The sequence below is a fragment of the Chrysemys picta genome, chromosome 11, assembly GCF_011386835.1.
Source record: "Chrysemys picta bellii isolate R12L10 chromosome 11, ASM1138683v2, whole genome shotgun sequence".
Classification (NCBI taxonomy): Eukaryota; Metazoa; Chordata; order Testudines; family Emydidae; genus Chrysemys; species Chrysemys picta.
The window spans coordinates 51033284-51045640 of record NC_088801.1 but is presented as its reverse complement, the minus strand read 5'-3'; the positions used below and the strand labels follow the sequence as shown (position 1 = coordinate 51045640).

General features: G+C 36.5%; 1 protein-coding gene across 6 annotated transcripts in view; it reads right to left on the bottom strand.

Moving 5' to 3' along the window:
* Positions 1–12357, bottom strand: part of ANKAR (ankyrin and armadillo repeat containing) — a 50005-nt gene that overhangs the window by 23147 nt on the left and 14501 nt on the right. For 5 of the 6 annotated variants that reach the window (XM_065560849.1, XM_065560851.1, XM_065560850.1 and 2 more), the window contains 8 exons: positions 11850–12057; positions 10725–10933; positions 7483–7587; positions 6593–6837; positions 6184–6352; positions 3145–3386; positions 2799–2952; positions 2545–2706 (listed from right to left, as the gene is read on the bottom strand). In XM_065560849.1, the coding sequence (XP_065416921.1) occupies positions 2545–2706; positions 2799–2952; positions 3145–3386; positions 6184–6352; positions 6593–6837; positions 7483–7587; positions 10725–10933; positions 11850–12057 (1494 nt within the window). The remainder of the gene's footprint in view (positions 1–2544; positions 2707–2798; positions 2953–3144; positions 3387–6183; positions 6353–6592; positions 6838–7482; positions 7588–10724; positions 10934–11849; positions 12058–12357) is intronic. The other variant, XM_065560848.1, reaches the window with a different exon arrangement.

Genomic DNA, 12357 nt, shown 5'->3' with positions numbered 1-12357 from the left:
ATTAAATTTCAAGAAAATCAGAGTAAGGAATTTGGGATGAAAATACTGAAAATACCTTATTTTTATGAAATACCAAAAAGAGTTTAGACAAGAAGGTTTTGAGAGCTTGTTAATTTTCCTGCTGTACACGATGACAACAAAAATGTCCTCTTCAAACTTCCGGGTTTGAAGTTGGGGAGAAATGCTGGTACTCTCCAAACAAGTAGTAGATGCAACATTCACATTTCCAGCATCTCCCCTGTTAGTCGCATCCACTTTCTCATGCCTCTCTCATAGAAATAGCATTAGAATGTGAATGACATGGCTCTCTATGGTTGTTAGGTCAATCATCCAGCGTGACAATTAATTTGGTGGACATGTAATACACTGCTGTAAAAAACATTTTGCTTTAAAGGAAAACAGCCACAAAAAGTACAAAACCCAAGAGTGGTTTTGTGCCTTTTTTCTTCTTTATGATATACCAAAAAAGTCCTGAAAGGGAGGCAATTCCCGTGGCAAAAAAGTATTTTCCCCTTTTGCTTTTTACATCGCAATTCAGGTTTTGAGCACCTCAGAAAATTCTATGGATGTTGGAGAATTAGTAGGTTTTTACATCAGAGCAATTGTACAAGTAAAACTTGAGTAACTGAAATAGGAAGTGATTTTTATTTAAACTTTTTAAGATACTGGTTTTTGGCTTGGGGCTTTTTTTTTTTTTTTTGGTTAACACCAATTTAAATATGAAAGAAAATATGCCTTTATTAAGGATTCAACACCTTCATTTAAGGGCTGTGAAAGCACTCAATCCACATATTTAGGTCATCAAAGTCTTCCAACAAAAACAGGCATGACAAGACTTGACATTTCTGATATTTTGAGGATGAAAACGAGAAAAAAAAAAACTTTCAGGCCTTTTTTTATACACCATAAGGAAATAAGTTGGCATAAAATTAATATTTTTATTTTTATAATACCCCCAAGTCAGATTGCAGTCCCAAAATAATTTACATTCTTAATTTTTAGATGTGGCTTAACAAATAAGGGTAATAAAAAACCAGCCAGCCAGGATATGACAAGAATTACAGAAATAGGAACGCACAGATAGTCAGAGAACAAGACCAACAGCTAAAAGATTTCATATTGCAAAGTTCATGTACATATTCATCCAGGAGTAACCAGCTCCATGTACTAGAACCTTTCTACATGAAATTCATGAGACAATGCAGCACACACTTTTTTTTCCCTTTCACTGGGCTGGCTGTTATCAGTGCCTTTTTTAGTGCAAGATCAGCCTGTTAGGGTACACTGTATTTTAAAACCCATGGCAACAAGTCTCGGAGCCCAGGTCTACAGACTCTGGCTCACAGGGCTCATGATACGTTATTACAAAAAAAAGTGTAGACATTCGGGCTCAGGCTGGAGCTGGGGGCAGGTTTCAGTGCCCATGCTACAATGTCTACACTGCTGTTTTTAGCATTGTAGCATGAGCCCGGGTTTTTAGACTTGGACTCGGAGACTCGCTGCCATGGATTTTAAAAACTGCAATGCAGATGTACCCCGAGTCTTGTCATGGCACTGCTTGACAAACTCAGCAATGGCCTACTTGTTAGGTCATTCCATCACCCAGTCATAGACCAAGGTACTCTAAATCACACAGAATTCAGCTTAACTATCTCCCCAGATGGTCCCCACAACCCAGACAGCTGGAAGCAGCATGCTCATAAGAAGCTTCTTCTGAAACATACTGATAGAGAAGCCAATTATGGGATAATAACAATGCTAGAAAAGTAGCTGATGGTGACAAAATAACCACAGATTAAGACAATGGTTTGTGCAGGGAAATTTCTATAGTAAAGTGCCAACTGGAAACTTTTATCCCAGATAGTAGATTAGAAAGTACACCTAAGCAGTGGCACTGGGGGAGTGAGAAGATTATTTTCACTGTTGGGCTGCTACACCAAAACTATTTGTCTACATTGGCACTGCAGTGGTGGAAATTGGCAAGGGGAAGGACCACATGGTGTTTAGCTGTGGCATTTTAATCACATACACATTACTGAAAGCAATTTTGTGTGTTACATTTCATAGGCATGCTAGGGGCTCCAAACTGTGGTTACCGTGACAAAATTATGTAATGTACACAAAGCTTTAATGAACGAATGAAGTAAGAATTTTGTTCATGGCAAAAACAACAAGGAGTCTGGTGGCACCTTAAAGACTAACAGATTTATTTGGGCATAAGCTTTCGTGAGGTTTTTACTCACGAAAGCTTATGCCCAAATAAATCTGTTAGTCTTTAAGGTGCCACCAGACTCCTTGTTGTTTTTGTAGATACAGACTAACACGGCTACCCCCTGATACTTGTTCATGGCAAATGATTTTTCCTTATATTGAAAAGTTATATTTCAATTCTATCCATATTTAATACTAAATAAAATATTTTCTTCTTTCATTGATATTGTTTCAAACTGGTTTGCATTTTTCCCATTCAAAAGCACTTAAGGTTTGTTTTTTTTTTGGTTTTTTTTTTTGTAACAAACTTAAAACATAAGAAATTCTACAAACCAATACAAATGGTCCCCAGAGCTCGGATGACACTCAGGAGTGTGCCCTCTGCTATCTTTGTGCTTCTCAACAATCGAACCAAAGGACCAATTCCATTTCCTTCACATATTTGATTTTGATGAAGTTTACTATCTTTGCTAAGAGCTATGACTGCTTCACCTCCTTCCAAAACAAAGCAAAAATGTATGTTTAAAAACCTCCAATAAACTTCCAATATTTTGCAAATTTATGCAAAACAAACAACAAAATCTTACCAACATACTGCATTTTATCAGATGGTGACAGGAGCATATCAATAATAAAGTTGTACCCAATCTGTTCTGCCATAAGCTTTTGCTGCTTCAGTGTTTGTCCTGCCAGTGCCCACAAAGTTGTAGCACCTTGTTCCTTAACTGTCAAGTGAAACGCCTGAAAGTTTGAAAAAAACAAAGTTTTTCCTTCACTAGCAGAATTTTAAGTCTTACACATTTAAAAAACTATTTACTCCATGATATTAAGGGTTTTCCAATTATTCCAAGTAACAGCCTATTTTACGCTTTTTTCTAATGAACAAATTGATTTAAGACTTTAGAAAAATAAAAATGCGAAATAAATTCTTGCCTTCAAGAGCTTTAAAAGATATTTTGTTGCTGATTTTTCCAGAAACAGTTTCTGTATATGCGTGTTGTTATCCGATAGTGCTTCTATAGCCATAGCACCTTTCACCTGCACAGTGATTTTCCTTCCACGGAGAAGTTCAACCAGAGGACCAATTGCATCTGCATTTGCAATGGCATCCTGTATCTTCTCATTCCCCCGAGCAAGTTCTGCAAGAGCTGCTGAAGATACAGCCTGTAGCACATCTTTAAATGCATAAAATATTAGTCAAACAGTGATAAGAATCAACAAAATTCTCTCTTTTTTTTATTAGAAGATTTTATTTCAGATTAGGAGCAATTGTGTTCCAGAGAGATGTTAGGGCTAAATACACTTGTAGCGTACTGATACAGATAGCTAAAATGCTGACTAAACATTTAGTCATTTCTGACTTCTGGATATTCTTCAAATTTAAATCCTAAGGCTACGATTGTCAGATGCCCAAAAAATGTCATCCACATCAGTAATGTGGCCCTGTGAACTTTAATGTTGGTTAAACTTGGTGGTTGCACAAAGCAGTACTATCTTGATTTTATGGAAATCTTGCAAGAAGAAAATATTTTTACAGGTCAAGAACATGGGAGATTAGGTAGAACACTTCTTGTAAGCTTTTTGCAGATAAATTATTAACCTTAATATTGCATGAATATTGTATTATCACCCATGTATAAATTGTACATATAGGACTTGTTCTCATATACTTTGGGTTGTTATAAATGAAAACCAAAGTATGAAAAAGAAAAAATAGTGAGTAAAATTCTACACCAATGCAACTCCACTCAAATCAATTAAGTTGCACAGGGTAGAATTGAGCACAGAATTTCCCCTGCCAATCTACCCTCCTATGTCTTTTTCTTTCAGGGTCTGCAAATTATTCTGTATTAAAGCCTGATTTGTAAACAAATTTACCCAGTCTGAAGGCAATTTTAAAGTAACTTGCATGGAAATATTGTGAAAAACTTGTCTAAGTAGCAAAACATTAACATGGGCAACAAGGGCCTGATTCAAAGCCCACTGAAGTCAATGGGATTTTTTTTAACTGACTCCAGTGGCTTTGGATCGGACCCTACAACAATCAAGCAAAAATAGGTACTCCTGAGGAAATTCTGCACCACTGTGCACATGCATAATTAATGAGTCATATTTTTATTTTTTTGCTTAGAAAAAAGCTTCTGCCGGAAAGTTGCTGCAGTTCCACCTTTTTCCCACCAGAGGGTGCTGTGGTTATAGAACAGAGCAGCAGCTTCTGGCCAGCTAGGGAAGAGAAAGAGCCTGCCTTTTTCACAGTGTCTGTCGGGTCGGGTCAGGAGACAAGGGCTATGGGGAGACAGACAGTGTGAGGTTGCTGGGGGGGGTCAGATAGAGGCTGATAAGGGCTAGTGGGGGAGGCCAGAGTGGGGCAGGGGCTGAATGGGAGAAGAGGCACAGGACCACAGGGGGGAGAGAGGTGCAGGGGCACATGGGGATGGGGGGAGTGAGTGTCTGAGTAGAGGTGGAGAGACATTTGTGGACAGGAGGTGCAAGGACACATGGGGACCAGACAGATGTGCCTGACTGAATGGGAGAGGCTAGGGGTCAGCCAGGATCTGGATGGGGGAAGCTCCCTAGCACTCCCTTCTCACCCCCTCCCCCAAAAAACTGTTCCATACTTTTCCCATCCATACCCAACAACCCTCCAAGTCAAGGTGGATAAAAATAATTTTTTATTTAAATTGGATTTTTTAGATAAAATGCTTTTTGAGGAAAACACCTATCTAAAGATAGTTTTAATTAAGATACATTATAGCTCAAAGATATCTCATCATGGAATAGGGATTATAAATTCTAATTCTATAGAATGACACAATATATTCATGTAAGGTTTAAGAAAAGTTTTGTTAATGAGTTCCAATAGTTCATGAATTAGGGACCCAATCTTATGGAGTTCCAGGGGCTTCTGTATAGATAATTTAGGTTAATCTTTCTATCTACCCATGGGACTCAGTGCTCAGTCTAGAAGATACCATCAGAGAGGCTTAGTTTTGCAGTTCTCAAATTGTGGATTTGTGTCTCCAGAGATAACATGCTTGTTAACAGCAAAAATGTTTTAAAATAAATAAATAATATATAGAGGTGAGAAATAGTTAAATAAAACAATTTAAATGTCTGTCTGGTGATGTTCTCCTCCTAATATAGCATGGCAAGAAAATCCTCCAAATATTAATGATTAATCAGTTGAATTGGAGATAGTTCACCTACCAATGGCTTCATAAATATCTGCTTCAATTACCTTTGGTAAATGAAATAACCAAACAATCATTCATTTTCTGATATAGCTGTAAAACTAATCTGAAAAGTTTTCAAAATAAATCACTTCAAAAATGTACAGTGTGTACCTTCTAAAAATGAAACCTACATCTGTCTCTGAGTTGTGAAGTATATGTATTAAGGTTATAACAACCAACAAGAATGCACTTTTATGTAGAAAACAATGATTAAATCGAGCCTTCCTGACTAGTGATTTAAATCAAATCCACCCTGCTCCAAATTCACATCCAGGCTCCTTCCCAGCAATTACTTCCCTCTCCCTCAGCTCCTCCATTACCCCTGACTCCCCCAAGGCTTTGCACTGCTTCTGAGAGGTGCGGGAAATACAGTTCTGCATTGTAGTTGAAATGAATTATTACTCAGAGTTCTGTATTCATATGACTAAGTAATCTATTTGTCAAAAAACATTTCCTGAATCTTTTTTGTTGTCTGTATTGTTACAGACATACTTGCTGACAGGTATTTTGACATAAATGACCAATAATAATTGAAACTGGTGTGATTAGATTGTGTTATTTTGACAAATAAAACATGCAGAATTTGAAAATATTATGTGCAGAATTTTCAATTTTTTGTTGCAGAATTCCCCCAGGAGTATATAATAATACTCAAATCATTACTAATATGCAGAGTTTCCTTTTTTTTCAAATGTCTAGAGTAAGAATATTAAACAAACATGTAAAAATAAAAGTTTACCTGATTGTGAAGTTAGAAACTGAACAAGTGCTGGAATACCCTGATGTTCCTTCACTGTGCTTTGATTCTGTTTGTTCTGGATGCATAACACCCGGATGCAATTTATTACATTAACTAACAAATCCTGTAATTTAATTTTCAAAAGATTTATCAAAGGAGGGATTCCACCCTAAGGAAGGAAAAAAAGCATATGAATGTAATATGGAACAATCCCAAAGAAAGAGCCATTGCAATTACATTCCATGTGCCTCACAGTATATATAAATAAATGGAACAAAAGATGTCAAATAGGTTTCATCAACTATGAAAATTACTTCATATTGAAAAAACAAAGGATTTTAAAAAAATCCAGTCCTTTTAAAGAAAGTAAAAACTGTGAACATAACTAACAGTTCTGAATTAGGCTCACCAGCTCAGTAATGATATTTTGATTATTGTCGAACTGGGCAATATCGTATAGGATAACAGCACAGCGAGATTGCAGTTCAGGTTCACCAGAACCCAACAATTCAATTAATACTGAAATGCCTCCTGCTTCTACTAAAGCTTTAGAAATGGTGATGTGTGGTGAAATATTACTCAACACCCCTGATGTTATACATGCCAGCTTGATCTGATGGCCTTTCAACAGATTGATTAGAGAGGGGATAGCACCTGCAATAAATAAGAAAACAAACCCATGATTATAGTCAGTGTGACAGGCATCCAATATCACGTTTGCTTATTATTTATTTTAAACTGAGTTTATGAGAATTACATGAAATATTTTAGTAATTTCAAAAATAAAAACAAATGACAGGGACACTTAACATGCCAAGGCCTAAAATTTAATCCACCTACAAATATTATAATCTAATGGAAACTCCATTCCAACTCCAGACACACAATAAAATACTACTTTTGCCAAATGAACAAGGACTAAACCAATGCAGAGGCATTTTTATTTTAGAGGCCCCAGCCAGACCCTTATTTATGTCAGTTTTTACTACTTCTCCTCACTCTTGAAATCCTGTTTTAAAGCCTTCCTTCAGGTTGTTGAAACTATCCTTAAAGTTAAGCAGCTTTTTTACACTTGTGACCCATGTTAGAGTTTCATTTAATATACATTTTAAACCTTCGGTTTTGAACTGAGCTGAAATTATCACAGTTTTGCTTTGTAGCACCTTTGGAGACTCTTTGTTTATGCACTAGTATTGTTGATAATGAATGATGACATGACAGCCAATTAATTTTATGAAAACTTATGGCTTTAAGATGTTAAAATAAAATCAAGTATACTTGCTATGCTATTTATATCACCTGAATCCAAAATGCATTTCCAGTAGAAATCTTTTGCTAAACAGAGAACTTCCAAGGATCTAACTGCCATTTCTGGCCTCGTAGAGTCTTCACACTGTAACATCTCTGTTGGGAATGTAAAACATTTTAAAAACATTTTCATTTCACAAAAACACAGCTGTCATTGAACGTGAACTTTAAAGATTATTTGAACTTAAAAATAACATACTTTTTCAGTTGTCCTTTTTAATGGCTTTTATCATAAGGATACGCCAATCAGGGATAAAAATCCTGGCTCCATCAAATTTAACTGACTTCAATGGGGTCCGTATTTTACTCCACATATGTTTCCACGTGGGTAAGAAAAAACAATCCTTGTTGGGGCTCATAGTTTTAAAAAAACTTCTCCAGTTTACAGTGTTGTTCCACAGACTGGCAGCTAAGTACTACGATAGGAATAAGTATGTGTGTGCACATATACCAGTTTGTTACAATGAGATTCACAATAAAAGAAAAATTCTCTTCTTGGATAGGAGTGCTCTCATATTGCACCAAACCCCTCCTATGCAAAACTTCCATTACTGTCCATGGAAATTCTCTGCAACCCTCAAATGTTGTTACTCTGATTGCACTTGAAACAATATAAACAATCTGAATGTATCTTTAAATCAACCTTTCTGTTATGGCTTAAAATTCAAATAGCCAACCTGTACTTAACATTTAAGGTGATTTTCAAGTCCTAATAAGTGCCTTCTTCCCAGCAATTTTATATATATCCATATTTACTTTTTAGTTTGGTGATCAAAGGTCTATATTCTCAAAAATAACCATAGGATCAGGAAAAAGAAGAACAGGAGGACTTGTGGCACCTTAGAGACTAACAAATTTATTAGAGCATAAGCTTTCGTGGACTACAGCCCACTTCTTCGGATGCATCCGAAGAAGTGGGCTGTAGTCCACGAAAGCTTATGCTCTAATAAATTTGTTAGTCTCTAAGGTGCCACAAGTCCTCCTGTTCTTCTTTTTGCGGATACAGACTAACACGGCTGCTACTCTGAAACCTTTCATAGGATCAGGGAGTCCAAACATTACATTAATGTGTGTGCTATGTACTGGTTTTCTGTGTGTGTCTTTGCATATAGCAAGTAGTCCACTTTAGCAGTCTACTTTAAAAATTATACCATGGCAGCAACCAGATTAAGTATATGCGCTCTCTACATAAATAATCAAAGAAACAGTTTGTTGCTGTTAGGTGGTATTCATTTCAGCCTCCAAATCTAACAGTATTTACCAAGAACACCTCTCATTTCAAAAATATTTCAGTTTGGGGCAACCCCAAAGGGTATGGGCAACTGTTTACATTCTCTCTAGCACAAATTAAATGAAGAAAAGTTTGTGGAGAGGTAGGATAACATGATAAGTGCCTCATTTTAACATTATGTTTCTATTACATTGCTTGCATTGCTTCTACTGTAAGAAAATATATCCTCCCATCTTAATCCTCTTCCTAGTGTCCTCACCTAGTAAAATCATGAACTGCCATTAGCAGGGTTTAAATTGAGTGTCCCATATAATCTTCCTTTAATATTACTTCAGCTGTAGAGTATTTATTCTCTATATTATGATGTAAAGTTGACCTGCTTAGTTCGAAGCAAAGCTATTTAATTACATGTATAAGTACAAAGGGAAATGATTTAAATGAAATCACAATTTGAATAAATGCCCCAACTGGGAACAGTTTTGAATAGCATGTATGGCCCTGTTTGTCTTTTGTGCAACCCTTATTCACATATGCCAGAAGCAGCAACAGAAACCATTAATATATAAGGAGACAACTTGATGGATACTCAACTCCTTCTTCATTATATTCCAGATTGGAGTTAATTGCCCTAATCCAGAGCAAAGCTGACCTAAATCAAGTAACTCTGGTCTCCCCTACATATAAGGATACTCAGGCAGCTTTTATATCACCGCTTGCCAGTGTTGGGGCTGTGGTTAGGGACTAGAGGTCTGGCCTGTGGTTCCCTAGATCTAGGAATCCCTATTTGCCATAATGGCCCCATTGGCAGCTGACACAGATTGAGGCAGTATTCAGCAGCTCCAGGATCAGGGGAGTATAAAGAAGGTCTTTGCTCTCCATATTCCTTAACTGTGCTCAGCATACCTCAACTGCAGCTGAGGATCTGGCCCAATGAGCTCATTACTAGGTGAAGGGTAATTCCCTTTCTATTATAATGGAAGAAAATCATTTATTTTATGGATCAGAATTTACAGTTTTAAAAGATAAGAGAGTCAGGGCTGACATAGGCCCCAGTCCCACAATCAATTTGCATGGGTAGAACACTGTGGTAATGTGGAGCCCTCCTGAAAACAGTGAGACTCCATGTGGACATAAGAACTCACTGTGTGCATCTGATTGGAAGATCGGGACTATAAAGTGTGCTTAAAACCCAATGATAGCCAAAGAGCCTTTTTATGCAAAAACAGGAAAGAGAAGGGGACTAATTTTCAAACATGGATGTAAAAATTATACCTGCAAAATTCCTTCTCTGCATCCCAACTGGATAACTGCACACATAAGTACCTACTTATTTATATGTACAGTAAGTGCAGATGTATTTTTATGGATATCCCAATGGTTTTGAAAAGGAGGCTGTAAAGTTGCAATTTAAAATAATAAATTGCTGGGTATGCCTCAGTAATGCAGAAGCTGGAAATATGTCTTTCTGAATTACACGCAAAGGTCCTGAGCCTACAAACACTTATATATGTGAATAATTTTAAACACTTGAGTAGTCCCATTGAGCTCAATATGATTACTCACATGGATAAAATTAAGCACATGCTTAAGTGTTTACAGGATCAGGGCCCAAGACAGTAGGAGAAACAGTCTGAAAAAATAAGATACAGTGATCTCAATGGTAATTAAAATAGTATCAAAATAAAGCTATTTTTTGCTGCATGAAGAGTAGATAGTTCCTGCATGCTAAAAGTAGAAACTATATTATATTCATCATATAACAATTAAGGACCAGATTGCCTTCAGTAACGCCTCTGAAACTCCATTCAAATTAATGGACTTCACAGGGAAAGCTTGAGATACAATTTAGCCCCAAAACATTCAAAATTCTATTTTTCATTATTTGTAGCTTGGTTTGGGAAGTACATTAACTATAGATATTTTCACCATTTTAGGGAAAATACCACTGGTTAAAATGAATCATACACAGACTTTTTATTTTAGAGAGAATGTATGTGCTTACCTACAAGAGTATTCCAAACTGGAAGATCTGGATTATCTAGCTGTATTAGATGTTTGAGAATTTCTGTGTGAAAGTACAGCACTGCTAAATGAATTATATTGTTTCCTTCACTGTCAGTTTTCTTCCAGTTGGCACCAAGAGAAAACAAATATTGAAGAGTGTCTAATGCTCCAGATGTGGCTGCAAGCAATAGTGGAGTAGAATGATATCTATGGAACACAAACATATTGTGGTATAAATTAACATGTAATAAAATATGAAGTATGCAAACAAGTTTATTTCATATAGTTATTTCAGCTGATTATAAACTATTATTTTTCAAAAATGGAATCCACGAGGATGTGAATGCATAAACTTTCTGTTCAGATTAATTTGTCTTGGATTTACAGTTTCTGCTTGTTTGATTTTTAATTGTTCATTTGATTTCTGACTTAGCTGAGGCTCCCTGGTGGTCATACCAAATTCTACTCAGTCAGTGGTAGTTTTTACACTGATTGCCACTGAGATTGCATTAGGTCCTTCTTTTCCTATTTCTCAATGGTAGATATCTGTGCAGTATCATGACTGAATGATGCTGAGAGTGCATCTTCAAGATTTCAGCAGGTCTCCTCTTTTTCTTCCCCACAAAACAGTGATTTTATGCTATAGCGTAAATATGTCTCAGGACTTTGAGGGCTCAATTCTGACCTCATACAGAAATGTAACTTCTGTTGACCTGAGTGGGTGCTGCACAATCCTACTGGACGGCAAAATTAGGTCCTGAATTTCTATTGCTTATAACATTCCTTCACCCACCCAGAGCATAGGAGCACCATGAGCAATAGAAATTCACAATCATGAGTATGATAACACTGAAGTTGTACAGCCTAGAGACAATGCATATAACTCCCATTAAAGCCAAAGGAGTTGCTCCCATATAATTAAGGACATATAGATGAGCATATAAATACTGTTATTTTACTCCTCATTCTAGAAAGGCTAATTCATTTTCCAATACGGGGCTGTATTTGTATGGCAAGACAGAAATTTTAGGAGAGGGGGCATATTTGTGGTCTTTCAAGCACACTGTATTATATAAATGATAAAGCACCAATCGTCACAGTGATAAAAACTCTAGTGACTTACTCAGCTGTTGTTTCAGCCTCTAGTAGATCTGGGTCTTTTCTATAGAGAACCGTGATACAGGAAATGTTGTCATAGAATGCAGCAAAATGTATAGCCATCCATCCTCGATCATCCGTTAATTTATAATCTGCCTTAAGGGCCAGAAGACAAGTAAGTGCTTCAATGGATCCACACTGAGCTGCCAGGTGTAAAGCAGTAGGGCCTAAAGCTAATGGATACATAAAAAAAGCTGATACAATGTGCATAATTTTCAAAGTGATGCACCTAAATTGTGCCTGCAAAACATGATGTAAAATCTCCACGTAACTATTTGCCAGTTTTACCAGCACTGTTTTCATGCCATTCTAATCATAGAATAAGCTATTCATCTCTACGAGGTCTTGATTTAATATCAAATTGAAGCTTTTGAGATAAAAGGAAAACATCTGAATGTATCAACAGATTTAAAACTAAAGATGTACGAAGTTATAACTTCAGTGGTAATAATATAGTATTTTATACTTTTCAA